Source organism: Sinocyclocheilus anshuiensis, unplaced genomic scaffold (assembly GCF_001515605.1).
Source record: "Sinocyclocheilus anshuiensis isolate Anshui unplaced genomic scaffold, SAMN03320099.WGS_v1.1 scaffold326, whole genome shotgun sequence".
Lineage (NCBI taxonomy): Eukaryota > Metazoa > Chordata > Actinopteri > Cypriniformes > Cyprinidae > Sinocyclocheilus > Sinocyclocheilus anshuiensis.
The window spans coordinates 1,570,546-1,585,229 of NW_015546098.1; the positions used below are offsets into that span (position 1 = coordinate 1,570,546).

At 39.1% G+C, this 14,684-nt stretch overlaps 2 protein-coding genes across 2 annotated transcripts in view; both read left to right on the top strand.

The window, feature by feature from the left end:
* Positions 1–1,307: 1,307 nt before the first annotated feature.
* On the top strand, positions 1,308–10,295 carry LOC107700328 (ras GTPase-activating protein-binding protein 2-like). The gene is made up of 13 exons (XM_016501957.1): positions 1,308–1,469; positions 1,844–1,960; positions 2,032–2,113; positions 2,199–2,372; positions 3,007–3,097; positions 4,731–4,815; positions 5,370–5,556; positions 6,430–6,531; positions 6,649–6,751; positions 7,302–7,361; positions 7,473–7,598; positions 8,466–8,584; positions 9,451–10,295. Exons 2-13 carry the CDS (start codon positions 1,866–1,868, stop codon positions 9,694–9,696), a joined length of 1,470 nt encoding a protein of 489 aa, XP_016357443.1. The 5' UTR covers positions 1,308–1,469; positions 1,844–1,865; the 3' UTR covers positions 9,697–10,295.
* Positions 10,296–11,962: 1,667 nt separating this feature from the next.
* Positions 11,963–14,684, top strand: part of LOC107700269 (general vesicular transport factor p115-like) — a 20,387-nt gene continuing 17,665 nt past the window's right edge. The window contains exon 1 of the mRNA XM_016501872.1: positions 11,963–12,212. Within this exon, the coding sequence (XP_016357358.1) occupies positions 12,147–12,212 (66 nt within the window). The 5' untranslated portion in view covers positions 11,963–12,146. The remainder of the gene's footprint in view (positions 12,213–14,684) is intronic.

Sequence of the window (14,684 nt, forward strand, 5' to 3'; positions counted from 1 at the left end):
CGATGATACACCCAGAGGCCCTTCTCGGATACACAGGTGCATCCTTTGCGGAAGTGTTTTTCATCGGAAAAACCTGACGCATGTATACATTCTCCTCCCCCTTCACATCTGTTGTAATAATTTTAATTTATATTTTACCTTTGCAGTTTAAATAAACCATACATGTCATATATTTCAAACAGGGCATCTTGCTTTATTAATATTTATTATGAATGTCTTAAATAACAAACTTTAACAACATAAGGTCAGATCCCTTTAGCGTAGCTGATGTCGCTTTGAAGTGACGCTAAGAGAGTGAGGATTTATCATTTCACTTGATTCAATTCCTCAATCCTCATGTCTTTTCGTTCGTCCTTCCCTTGCATCCTGAAGGGGTGGAGCTAAGACACGAGGAAAGGAAATGAGGATGCACAAATAAGAATTGAGAAGCACCCCTAGCCATAGACGAGACCTGACAAGACCTGTATATGTGGCAGGTTTTCACAACAGAATCCGCCTATTTGCGTTCCACCGGTGCAAATCGCGTTCAGGGGGTAAAATGCACATTTTTTGGCGGGGTTCCTGGTAAAATTCGCATTCCAGGGGCTAAATATCACGTTATTGGCGTCACGTCAACCCGCGGACATGATAAACAACCATAGACTGTATAAAAACATGGACGTAGTGTCCGTGACGTCACCCGTAGGTTTCCGAAGAGCGTTTTTGAAGCCTAAAGTAGGCGGAGCCAGCCGTCGCCATCTTGGCAGCGCGTCACTCCCGGATAATCGAAAATGGGCAAAGAGGCGGGAGCTGGTTGCTGAAACCACGCCCACCTAGCTCGACGGTGGTGACAGCAGGGCAATCCACCTGTCACTCAAGTGGCCACGCCCTTAATTATGCAGAACTTTAAGGCTTAATATAATTTAAAACGGATGAGTTATAAAAAAATTCACCCCCCTCACAGTTGTCATGAAGGGCAAAATTAGCTATATAGACCAAAACCACTTTTTGTTCCAGGCTGTAAAAATGTTTTTTCTGCTGTAAAGTTGGGCATTTTATCATGGGGAGTCTATGGGACTGACTCGCTTTTGCAGCCAGCCTCTAGCGGCCATCCGATGAATTGCAGTTTTAGTCACTTCCGTGCTGGCTTCACGAGAGAGAGCGGGAGGCTGCCGCTTGTAAACAACCCGCTGGTCTGCAACAGTGATAAAGTAGCCCGATTCCGCGGGAAAACCGAGGATCTGGCAACACTGGTCGGAGGAGCGCGCTGTAGCAGCGTCATAACTGTGTTGTCGAGTGTAAGACGCTGATTGGCTGTTGCAGTGTGACGGGGCTTCCTGTCCCAGATCGCAGGGGTGAGACAATAAAGATCCGAGCAGCAGCATTTCCATTAATATCAGCATAGCTGGACTTTATCTGTGATTTCACTGACACGCACAGCAGTTAGACTTATTTATTAAATCCTTAAATCAAATAGATCCCAGAAAAACGTAAGTGGATCTATAAATCCTAAAGCATTTCAGTTCATTTCGACATGCTTCGTTTTTTATATTCATTCAGATGTCATCATTTATTTTTAATTATTGTGCATGAATAAATGTTGCTTGTGATGTTATTGACAGCTAGTAAAGAGTAACCTGTTTTTGTAATTTTTCTTAATGCATTGAAGCAGCCTTCATGTAAGCATCATTATAATAAATTACATGAAAGCATTCTTGGAATGTTAAAGACAATGCAAATGATTTAAAAAATGTCAATTTGCTAGTGAGAAGTGGAAGACGGTTTTGAATGTTTTCTATATATTTATTATTATTAGTGTTAGTAGTAGTAGTAGTAGTATAATGCATATTTTTACTCCCTTCAGATTGGGACTTCTGAGCACAGAAATGGTGATGGAGAAGCCCAGTCCCCTGCTGGTAGGGCGGGAGTTTGTGAGACAGTATTACACGCTTCTCAATAAAGCACCAGACTTTCTGCACAGGTATATCATGATTTCCTTCCTTTCATGGCTTCCGAGGAATAAAAATGACTAAAAACGTTCTCACGTTTCAGATTTTATGGGCGGAACTCATCCTATGTCCATGGTGGACTGGATGCCAATGGAAAGCTTTCAGAGGCAGTCTATGGGCAGGCTGTAAGTGCTAATGATTGTTATGTAATCATGTGTAGCCTGTAGAGTGATGAAGATACTCACCAGCACCTGCGGACCTCATCTACAGGAGATCCATCAGAAGGTGATGTCCCTGCAGTTCAGTGAGTGCCACACAAAGATCCGGCATGTGGATGCACACGCCTCTCTGAGCGATGCTGTGGTTGTGCAAGTCATGGGAGAACTGTCCAACAACGGCCAGCCCATGAGGAGGTTCCTGCAGACATTTGTTCTGGCTCCAGAGGTGTGTATAATGAGAGCGTGGCATGCGCGTTCCCTCTGCTGTCAAGCATTGATTACTGTAAACCAATTGCAGTTATTAAACACCAAATAATCATCTGCATTGGTGTTCACCTCCAGGTTGGTATTTAGTATGGGGTTTCTGTGGGCCTTCATATGTGACCCTGCAGCACAAAAGCAGTCTTAAGTCGCTGGAGTATATTTGTAGCAATAGCCAACAATACATCGTATGGGTCAAAATTATACATTTTTCTTTTATGACAAAAATCATTAGGATATTAAGTAAAGATCATGTTCCATGAAGATATTTTGTAAATGTTCTACCGTAAATATATCAAAACTTAATTTTTGATTAGTAATATGCATTGCTAAGAACTTCATTTGAACAACTTTAAAGATGATTTTCTCAATATTTAGATTTTTTTGCACCCTCAGATTCCAGATTTTCAAATAGTTGTATCTCAGCCAAATATTGTCCTATCCTAACAAACCATACATCAATGGAAAGATTATTTATTAAAGCTTATGCATAACTCTCAATTTCAAAAATTGACCTGTATGACTGGTTTTGTGCTCCAGGGTCACAAATGGTCTTAATTTGCCCTGAAATGTTTTTGTTTTATTGTTTTTGTATCTAGGGTTCTGTGGCAAATAAGTTTTATGTTCACAATGATATCTTCCGATATGAGGACGAGGTCTTCGGTGACTCCGAGGCGGAGCTGGATGAAGGTTAGTTGATAATTAAAGATTATTACACGCATATCCATACCTTTTTCTTCACTTTTACAGTCTACTTGGACCCCATGGTTTTCATTTGCTTGCCAATTTGATATTTTTTTTATTCTTCTATCACTTTTTTTTGTTTTGCATTTAGTGAAAATTCACCTTAAATGGTCTATGGCTGATTATATTTAGTTGTTTTGAGATGGATGTGATTTATGGTTGCCTAGCAACTAGCAGTTACATTTCACATAGCAACATTTCGAACATCAGCCCTGCATGCAGCATCTATAATAAGACTGTCACTTCTCATATCCATACCTTTTTCTTCACTTTTGTCCAGCTTTTAATGTACAGAGAAAACTCTTTTATGAAGTGAACTCGCTTAACGAGTTTAGTAAAATTTTGCCAGGAAAAGTTTTAGAATTTTTATCACACGTTAATATAAAAAATCTTGTGTGATATAACTTTTGTTTGTTTGTTTGCTGGTTTTTGTTATACTTGTATTTTTTTTAATTGTTTTTGCCATGAAAATAGCCTTTGATGCTGACATGGCATTAAATAAATATATATATACTATACTTTTCTTCACTTTTGCAGTCTACTTGGACCCCATGATTTTCATTTGCTGCTAATTAGATTTTTTATTTTATTCTAATATCACTTTTTTTTTTTTGCATTTAGTGAAAAATCACCTTACTTTAAGTGCTTAAATGGTCTATGGCTGATTATATTTTGTGTTGTTTTGAGATGGATGTGATTTATGGTTGCCTAGCAACTAGCAGTTAAATTTGCAACATTTCGAACATCAGCCCTGCTACATCACTTGAGCTACAAACTTAAAAGTTGGCATGAAAATCCCCACGTGGAGCAAATTATCTCGTGAGTCCAACCTTGAAAATGTTTTCATTATTTGACATTTTAAGTCAAACCAATACAAATCTTCTTCTGATGAACCGCTCGCTCAATGAATCCCCCCTCTTTGCCTGGACATGACTTTTTTGAATATGCAAATTTAAGCTTGTTTAGTTAGATATAGATATTTGGAATGAGCAGAAATCAGTGAGAAGTCTAACGACCCAAAGACAAAAGAACTGATAAAAATGAGCTGGTGTTCGAGTCTCAGCTCAAGGTTCAGGCTTGCATAAGCAGCTTTCATCACATAAATGTTGACTTTAAAAAATCTGAAGTCGTTTAACCCCTATGTATGCATTTATTTAATAGTTTTATTATTATTATTATTATTTATTTATTTTGCAAAAGTCAAAGTCTTGATTATTCAAAGCCTCCGTTCATTACACCAGTGAAGCAGATGCAGCATTTTCCATCGTTTAGTTGCACAAATTACAACTACATCTAAAAAAGCCACTTGAACTTAATTAATGCTCATCTCATTGTTTGTAATTGTATACCATTTGGGCTTCATAGAACTTTGTTTGGATGGATGCTGAGGATATAAACAGTCTGTTTTATTATAGACGGAAGTCAACCATACAAAATACTTGAGTTCTGTCAGGAATAACTTTTCGCAAAATATTTTGTGAGTTGGTTTCTTTAGAGCTACAGTAATGTTTTAAAGCAAAGGGATAGTACTTCCTCATTCAGTTTTTTTTTTTTTACGTTATATATTATGTTGGGACAGAGTCGGAAGATGAAACTGATGAGCCAGAAGACCGGCAACCGTCGCCCGAACCGCTCCTGGACAGCTATGAAGCCCATGCTGTCAGGTGACCACTGTTTCACTTTCAGCCTACTATTAAAGCAATAAGCCCCAAGAAGCCGTGGTTTACATTGAATTTATAACAGCTAAGGGGCGTTGTTAGGTACGAGTTATAATATAAACCCCCTTAGCTGTTATAAATTCACTGTAAACCACGGCTTCACAGGGATTATTGTTTTTATAAAACGGTTATTCCATATACGTAGTAAGGTTTCACAAAATAAAACAGAGCAAATAAAGTGTAATGATATTAATAAAAACAGTATTCTTCCACCAAACAATGTAGCTCCTCAGAAACAGTTGTGGTTGTAACAAAGTGGTTGCCGAGCAACAGACAAACGTAAACAAAGGTGTATGTTACTTTGTAGAGTCATTAACAACAGCTTTGAACGTGGCTCAGCCAATCAGAATCAAGCACCGGAACTCTCCGTTTTATAAACTGTATTAGATTATAACTGTAGAGGATTCCTGTTCCAGTATGGTACTGTTGAGTAAATATGTTGAAAGCTTGAATTCCTGCTTCCCCTTTTATAAGTTGTCTAATGTCTTGTTCACCTTCAGCTGTAACAACGGTGTGGAAGAAGCTCACGAGGAAGCGGCTCTGGAGCTAGAGCCCGAGGTCGCCGAGGAGCCCAAGATCGAGGAGCCGAAGCTCAAGGCAGAGGAGAAGATGGTAGAGGAGTTTGAGGAGAAAGCACCATCTCCTGATCCTATGGAATCACCACCTAACATACAGGAACCACCCAAAGTAAATGCTGACCGTTAATGCCGTTTATACATCAACTGCAGGGAAGCTGTAGTTAACCCGTGTTAAAAAATGCAGAATTTTATTCAGTGGTGGAAACAGGCTTCCATATATGTGACCCTGGAGCACAAAACCAGTCATAAGGGTAAATTTCTCGAAATTGAGGTTTATGCATCACATGAAAACTGGATAAATAATCTTTCCATTGATGTATGGTTTGTTAGGATCGGACAATATTTGGTTGAGATACAACTATTTGAAAATCTGGAATCTGAGGGTGCAAAAAAATCTAAATATTGAGAAAATCATCTTTAAAGTTGTCCAAATGAAGTTCTTAGCAATGCATATTACTAATCAAAAATTAAGTTTTGATATATTTACGGTAGGAAATTTACAAAATATCTTTATGGAACATGATCTTTACTTAATATCCTAATGATTTTTTTTTATGGATGGGCGCTTTTTATTTAACTTCTTTTGGACTGAAGCATGCAACACCCGCTGAGTGGCATTAAACAGCTTGAAAGATCAAAGACCATTTTTAATATAACTCCGACTGGATTCGTCTGAAAGAAGAAAGTCATATACAGCTAGGATGACTTGAGGGTGAGTAATTTATGGGCTCATTTTCATTTTTGGGTGAACTATCCCTTTAAGACTGATTTTGTGCTCCAGGGTCACGTATTTTAGTTGAACAAATCACATAAGAGATTGATTAGTACTTTGATAGTACGATAATTACGTTTATTTATTTAAGTATGCACTTATTCCAGTATAATTTGTTCACTGTTAAGTTAAAAAAAAAAATCTAGATTGTTATTTTTATTATTATTCCTGATAAGTTATGCTGGGTCTAAATGATCCTGTCTCTGGCAGACTTCGTCTTGGGCTTCAGTGACCAGCAAAAACTTGCCTCTCGCTGGGACTGTTCCGTCCTCTGGAGCTCAACCACATGTTATTAAAGCACCAAACTCACAGGTAGCTGCTTATGAATATATTCAGATCGTTCTTCCTCATCTTCATATGATGCTGTGGACACAGCGGTACTCGAACCGTGTTTCTTATGCGTGCTTTCTTGACTTTTACTGTTGTCAGCCCAGAGTTGAGGCCAAGGCAGAGCTGTCATCAGCGTCAATCCGTCCACGTGACCAGCGCATCCGAGACAGACCCTCAGTGACCTCCAGAGGGCCGAGATCTGGTAATTATTTCATTAACGAAGACGCAAGTGGTGTAGCACCAAATGTAGGTTTTCTGGGTGCGTAAATCCAAAGGCTCTTTAAAACAACTTTAAAGATGATTTTCTCAATATTTAGATTTTTTAATAGTTGTATCTCGACCAAATATTGTCCTTTCAGCTGATGTATAAATCTCAATTAAAAAAAATTGACTCTTATGACTGGTTTTGTGCTCCAGGGTCACATATATGAAGACACAAAAAATCCAAGTCATTGTCACATATAGGCCACAAACAGGTTACAGTTGCATGTTCAGATTGTTATTATTATATCTACAGTATATCAAAATAAAATCCATAAATAAACTTGATTATATAAATGTATACAATTCTGTAAATACATACAAATGTCCATGATAGTTATACTCACATAAGCGCAAAATTATAATCCATGTACATAACTAGTTCTTTATTCATGCCTAAAGGATGTAGTGACTTTATTTTACTACAAATTAGCATTTTTGTGATCGTTACCCAGTTTTGATTGTTTTCTGCTTTCCTTGTGTATCATTAGATGGCGTCTCATCTTCTGACTCTCAGACGGGAAAGCCACTTTTCAGCTTCGTAAATAAAGGTAAACTTGTCTTTCCGTTGTGAATTGGTTTGAGCTTTCGTTTGTGGTTTATGGGTGTGGAAAGGCTGATGTTGTTGGTCCTAGCAGGTGAGATCTGCTCTGTGTTGTTAGGAAGGGCTGATGATTCGAGTGAAGTGGACAGCAGAAGGGTGCTCCGGTATCCAGACAGTCATCAGCTGTTTGTTGGCAACCTCCCTCATGACATCGATGAGAGTGAGCTCAAAGACTTCTTCTTGAGTAAGTTTGTGGTAATCAGTGTTGGAGGTAACGCATTACAAGTAACTCGAGTTACGTAATCAGATTACTTTTTTCAAGTAACTAGTAAAGTAACGCATTACTTTTTAATTTAGAAGAGAATATCGGAGTTACTTTTTCAAATAAGTAACGCAAGTTACTTTGTTTTCCCATTCATTGACTGACAGCTCTCCTGTCCCCATGTTGAGAGAAATCAGAAGATGTTACTGTAGTTCTAAAATAAATATGAATATGCATTAATTCATCTCACTCACAAAAAAACCCCCCACAGATTCAGTATTCCTCAAAATGAATAAAAATAATGCAACTCAGAATATGACGCAAACCTGCAATAATTAAATGTTAAACAACACAAATATCCTTTATGTATTTAATCCCATTCTATTTTCTTCTGACCTTCGATGATCCAGTTCAACCGTACTAATAAGCCAAAATTACTCTAGACAAACATTTGTGTGTCTTTTTTTATTGCTGAAGTGTGTTGAAATTTCTTCTTCTGTATTCTACTGTACGGATGTAAATTTACTTTCCCTTCAGCCTGAGGCTTATTCATTTCACTTTTGGTGTGAAAAGGCTTTTATATTTGCCAAAAATATAACTTTTTTATTTTAAAAACAAACAAGCAAGCCCTGTCCAGATTTAAAAAGTAACGCAAAAGTAACGTAACGCATTACTTTCCATAAAAAGTAACTAAGTAACGTAATTAGTTACTTTTTTATGGAGTAATGCGACATTGTAATGCATTACTTTTAAAAAGTAACTTTCCCCAACACTGTTGGTAACCATCACGTTGATATCTATGAATCAATCTTCTTCACATTTGCTTGTTCTTTCTCTCTTTCCGTCAAGCCTTTGGAAATGTGGTCGAGCTGCGAATCAACACCAAAGGCACTGGAGGAAAGATTCCCAACTTTGGCTTCGTTATCTTCGATGATTCTGAGCCGGTGCAGAGAATTTTAGGCGTTAAAGTAAGGAAAGCTCATTTTATTTTGGTGCATGTCGCTTTAAAACATTTTTAGGAACTTCTATTGATTTATTTAACAATTCTGGCCGACACAATAAGCTGGTGATTATTTTCATGTTCTGGCTGATGGCCAATATTTAAATTCTGTACTATTTTAAAGATCATTGATAAAGAAAAATATGAAGTCTTGAATGAGATGCGCAATTATGAGGAATCTGCCGTTTCATCTCTTTCAGAGGAGTATAGAGGATCTGTTTAATGTGATTTAATTTCTAACACAAAAACAATCCCAAACACACCACCGCACATTATTTTAAATAAACGCTGTCCTTTTTAACTTTATCCATCAAAGACTCCTGAAAAAAGTATCACCGGTTCCAAAAAAAAATATTGAGCTGTAAAACTGTTTCCAACATTGATAATAAATCAGCATATTATAAAGCGGATAGTTCCGGTGCTTGATTCTGATTGGCTGAGCCGCGTTCAAAGCTGTTGTAAATGACTCTACAAAGTAACATACACCTTTGTTGATTTCTGAAGGATCATGTGACACTAAAGACTGATGCTGAAAATTCAGCTTTGATCACAGAAATAAATGACACTTTAACAGAGATTCACATAGAAAACAGCTGTTTTAAACCGTAATAATATTTCACTATTTTTACTGCATTTTTGATAAATAAATGCAGGCTTGATGAGCAGAAGAGACTTCTTTAAAAACACTTAAAATCTTACTGATCCCAAACTATTCAACAGCAGTGTACATCCAAGATAAATAGGGACAAAACCTCAAGCTTTTTTTTTTTTTTTGTAATAAATTTCTTCATGTGAACAGATATGATATTGAGAGTATATTTAATTTGTGATTAGCCCATCATGTTCCGTGGCGAGGTGCGTCTGAACGTGGAGGAGAAGAAGACGCGTGCGATGCGCGAGCGGGAAACCCGTAGTGGAGCAGAAGACCGGCGGGACGCCAGGCGCGGTGACTGGGCTCCGGGGGGACCCCGTGGCTTCATGATGCGCGAGCGGGAAGCCAGGGGCCCCCCGTCACGTGCCGTGGCCCCTGGGAGGAGCGCGGGTTCCAGTGAGGGCCGCTTCACCGCTCCGAGGCGTTGAGAGGAGCTCCCTTCATTCATCTCCATACTGAGAAGTCTACGTGAATGCATACTTGAGTTTTCTGCGTTTTTACTCCTTGTGTTGTACACTTGCGTTTTTGCCTTTGGAACGAGAAACAGATCAACAACTTGAACAACCTCATGATTCAAAACACAGTTCACTTTCAGTTGGAGTTGTGTTGCAAGTCCTCTGGGTTGTCATTTATCGAACGGTTGCACACTTTGTAGGGAAACGAGTCTGTAGAAGTACCCTTCTTTGACATTTCGTGTTAGATTACCCTCCAGTTGCTATTGGTGTAAAATGTGCAGACTGAAGGGTCGAAGGCCTTTTTGAAAATTATTTTTAGTTTGTTTTTCAGGCTGTTATTTAGGTTGTTTCTCTTTTCGGCTCATGAATAAGCGAAAGGTTTTTCTTTTTTAATGTACAGATTTGGCAGCGTTTTTCCTTTGTCTTCTGGGTCTGCCTGAATGAGGGAACGGAGCACTTATAGAAGCGTTTGTAAAGTGGAAAGATCAAGATTTTTGTGTCGGGATTTTTTTTGGGATTTATGCTGAATGTTTTTCTTAAGGCAGAGCCACTTTATTAAATTTAAATTCTCAATAATCCTTTTTTTTTTAATTTTTTTTTTTAGTTTGTGTTCAAAATCTAAATCTCGATTTGTGATATGATTTTCATTTTTCATCCGAGACATATTTTTAAAAATTAAAACATGACAGTATATATACAGGGTACAGACAAACTTTGCTGGTGCATTTCTGACTTTCCCAAATGGACTAGTTTTGTCTTCTACATTTCTTTTAATGAAAGTATTATTATTAATGGCATTTTAAATAGCACTGATTAGAAAAAACATGGTCGTTTCATTAATGCACATTTTCAAAATTTAATTTTTTTTCCCCAGGAAGTGTTGGACTGTTCAGAATGTATGCCTTTTTTGGCGGGGAATTATTTTTAAAAAATTATTATTTTTTACTTTTTTTATTTGTTTGATATCCACGCCTGCTTTCTTTTTTGGTCATAATGAGGAACATGTGAATGCTGTTCTTCATCAGTTGGAGGAAGCATAAGCACTCAAGTCTAAACTTTGCACTGATTTTGTAAGTACAGTTTAATGTTGCGCTATTCTTGATGTTTAATGTCTTCCGTGTCTGGTAGATTGCACTATGTGCAGTATTTCTAGGACAGTCCTCATCAGGGACATTGCATTTCTTCTTTATTTGTTCATTTTTGGGGACGGCTTGTTCAATGTAAAAAGACTCTTGGTTGCAGATGCATTTGCGTTTGGAAGAAAGTGTGTCTAGAGACTTCTTTCTCCATCCACTAGTTCTTACCAGTTCTGGAGCTTTTCATTACTGTGTGAATAAACGCCACGATGGCCTTTCTTTTCAGACTCCAAGCACTTCAATCAGCCACATACTCTGAGCGTTTGGATTGCAGGAGAGAAAAAAGAAGACATTACTCCATAGGGCTTGGTCAGATAACTCTGCTTTTCAGCCCAAGATATGCATCAGACTTCCGTTTGTTTCATTTGTTCATATCATTTAATCCGGTTCTTTTTAACCCTCTAATTCTAATGCAAGGCGTTGGTTTCCATGCAGTTACTGTGAGGTTTAGAAATGTAGTTCATTTAGCTGGAACAAGCACACAGTCTAGTGTTAGAAGGTGCTTTCTATATTATTTTACTCGGACTGTGTTTTTGTGTGAGTAGAATATGTTGCAGCTGGATATTTATTAATTTATTTTTTTGTTATTTTTATTTCATTTTCATTCAGTTTCGATGTGTTAGACTTGACATACAATAAACTGAAATCTGTGCTGTTCGGTGCAAGTGTTGTGGATTTAAATCGAAAGACAAGTTCAGGTTTACCTTATAAAACAACATAAAGAAGCATTCAGAATGGCGGTTTTAGCTTTTTAATACTTTATGTAACAAAAAATAACACACATTTTACAAGCATATTACATTGACTTAGAAGTTTTACACCACAGAATTACAAAGTCTACAAGCAATTCTTTTTTTTTTGGAAAAATGTAAATATATGTCAGCATCTTTCTTAAAAATGTACATTTCTGGATGATTTTATGTTATATGATTTCTTTATCTTTCATTATTACTGTTATTAGAAATAATGGTATATTAGTATAGTAATATTAATATTAATAGTGTGTTAATATATAGTTAATCAGCATGTTTCGACCGGCTCTGGTGTAACCGTCTCTTTAAGGGAACGTCATCGACGTTGAGGTCAGCCACGTATCGTCACGTCTCTGCGCATGCGCGTCCGGGTCAGTTCCGGGCTGCGCTGTCGTGCCGAGAGGTCAACATCAGACAGCAGCTGTTTTAATGACATTTACTCTCTGCCCGTCCTGGAAAATCCCTTCAGTTTAACAGAAGTTTACTCTGTGAACATCTACATTTAAAACATTAGCGAACGCGGACACGCAGGAGGATGAACTACATCTGGGAAGCCGTGGGAAGGCAGCCGCCAGGCCAGCAGCCGAGCGGAGCGGAGACCGTGAGTGTTTACTGCAGAAGCACGAGACAGCTGCTCATCAGCTCAAGCACTGACACTGCGTCAGGCTCTATATACATACATATATAACTGATCTGTGGAGCATTACGCAATGTTTGTCATTGAATTGATAAGCAGCTGTTTGTGTGTGTGTGTGTCTGTAACTGATCTATACATAACTATATATATATATGTGTGTGTGTGTGTGTGTGTGTGTGTGTGAGAGTGAGTGAATGTGTGTGTGAGAGTGAGTGAATGTGTGTGTGAGAGTGAGTGAATGTGTGTGTGAGAGTGAGTGAATGTGTGTGTGAGAGTGAGTGAATGTGTGTGTGAGAGTGAGTGAATGTGTGTGTGAGAGTGAGTGAATGTGTGTGTGAGAGTGAGTGAATGTGTGTGTGAGAGTGAGTGAATGTGTGTGTGAGAGTGAGTGAATGTGTGTGTGAGAGTGAGTGAATGTGTGTGTGAGAGTGAGTGAATGTGTGTGTGAGAGTGAGTGAATGTGTGTGTGAGAGTGAGTGAATGTGTGTGTGAGAGTGAGTGAATGTGTGTGTGAGAGTGAGTGAATGTGTGTGTGAGAGTGAGTGAATGTGTGTGTGAGAGTGAGTGAATGTGTGTGTGAGAGTGAGTGAATGTGTGTGTGAGAGTGAGTGAATGTGTGTGTGAGAGTGAGTGAATGTGTGTGTGAGAGTGAGTGAATGTGTGTGTGAGAGTGAGTGAATGTGTGTGTGAGAGTGAGTGAATGTGTGTGTGAGAGTGAGTGAATGTGTGTGTGAGAGTGAGTGAATGTGTGTGTGAGAGTGAGTGAATGTGTGTGTGAGAGTGAGTGAATGTGTGTGTGAGAGTGAGTGAATGTGTGTGTGAGAGTGAGTGAATGTGTGTGTGAGAGTGAGTGAATGTGTGTGTGAGAGTGAGTGAATGTGTGTGTGAGAGTGAGTGAATGTGTGTGTGAGAGTGAGTGAATGTGTGTGTGAGAGTGAGTGAATGTGTGTGTGAGAGTGAGTGAATGTGTGTGTGAGAGTGAGTGAATGTGTGTGTGAGAGTGAGTGAATGTGTGTGTGAGAGTGAGTGAATGTGTGTGTGAGAGTGAGTGAATGTGTGTGTGAGAGTGAGTGAATGTGTGTGTGAGAGTGAGTGAATGTGTGTGTGAGAGTGAGTGAATGTGTGTGTGAGAGTGAGTGAATGTGTGTGTGAGAGTGAGTGAATGTGTGTGTGAGAGTGAGTGAATGTGTGTGTGAGAGTGAGTGAATGTGTGTGTGAGAGTGAGTGAATGTGTGTGTGAGAGTGAGTGAATGTGTGTGTGAGAGTGAGTGAATGTGTGTGTGAGAGTGAGTGAATGTGTGTGTGAGAGTGAGTGAATGTGTGTGTGAGAGTGAGTGAATGTGTGTGTGAGAGTGAGTGAATGTGTGTGTGAGAGTGAGTGAATGTGTGTGTGAGAGTGAGTGAATGTGTGTGTGAGAGTGAGTGAATGTGTGTGTGAGAGTGAGTGAATGTGTGTGTGAGAGTGAGTGAATGTGTGTGTGAGAGTGAGTGAATGTGTGTGTGAGAGTGAGTGAATGTGTGTGTGAGAGTGAGTGAATGTGTGTGTGAGAGTGAGTGAATGTGTGTGTGAGAGTGAGTGAATGTGTGTGTGAGAGTGAGTGAATGTGTGTGTGAGAGTGAGTGAATGTGTGTGTGAGAGTGAGTGAATGTGTGTGTGAGAGTGAGTGAATGTGTGTGTGAGAGTGAGTGAATGTGTGTGTGAGAGTGAGTGAATGTGTGTGTGAGAGTGAGTGAATGTGTGTGTGAGAGTGAGTGAATGTGTGTGTGAGAGTGAGTGAATGTGTGTGTGAGAGTGAGTGAATGTGTGTGTGAGAGTGAGTGAATGTGTGTGTGAGAGTGAGTGAATGTGTGTGTGAGAGTGAGTGAATGTGTGTGTGAGAGTGAGTGAATGTGTGTGTGAGAGTGAGTGAATGTGTGTGTGAGAGTGAGTGAATGTGTGTGTGAGAGTGAGTGAATGTGTGTGTGAGAGTGAGTGAATGTGTGTGTGAGAGTGAGTGAATGTGTGTGTGAGAGTGAGTGAATGTGTGTGTGAGAGTGAGTGAATGTGTGTGTGAGAGTGAGTGAATGTGTGTGTGAGAGTGAGTGAATGTGTGTGTGAGAGTGAGTGAATGTGTGTGTGAGAGTGAGTGAATGTGTGTGTGAGAGTGAGTGAATGTGTGTGTGAGAGTGAGTGAATGTGTGTGTGAGAGTGAGTGAATGTGTGTGTGAGAGTGAGTGAATGTGTGTGTGAGAGTGAGTGAATGTGTGTGTGAGTGAGTGAGTGAGTGAATGTGTGTGTGTGTGTGTGTGTGTTTGAGAGTGAGTGAGTGAGTAAATGTGTGAGTGAGAGTGAGTGAATGTGTGTATGTGTGAGTGAGTGAGTGAGTGAATGTGTGTGTGAGAGTGAGTGAATGTGTGTGTGAGTGAGTGAGTGAGTGTGTGTGTGTGTGTGTGTGT

Excerpts from the sequence above, each read along its gene's own strand:
- LOC107700328 (XM_016501957.1), top strand. The coding sequence starts at position 1,866 with ATGGTGATGGAGAAGCCCAGTCCCCTGCTGGTAGGGCGGGAGTTTGTG. Across the intron at positions 6,532-6,648 it reads TTAAAGCACCAAACTCACAG|CCCAGAGTTGAGGCCAAGGC; the intron begins GTAGCTGCTTAT and ends TACTGTTGTCAG. Across the intron at positions 7,599-8,465 it reads GCTCAAAGACTTCTTCTTGA|CCTTTGGAAATGTGGTCGAG; the intron begins GTAAGTTTGTGG and ends CTTTCCGTCAAG.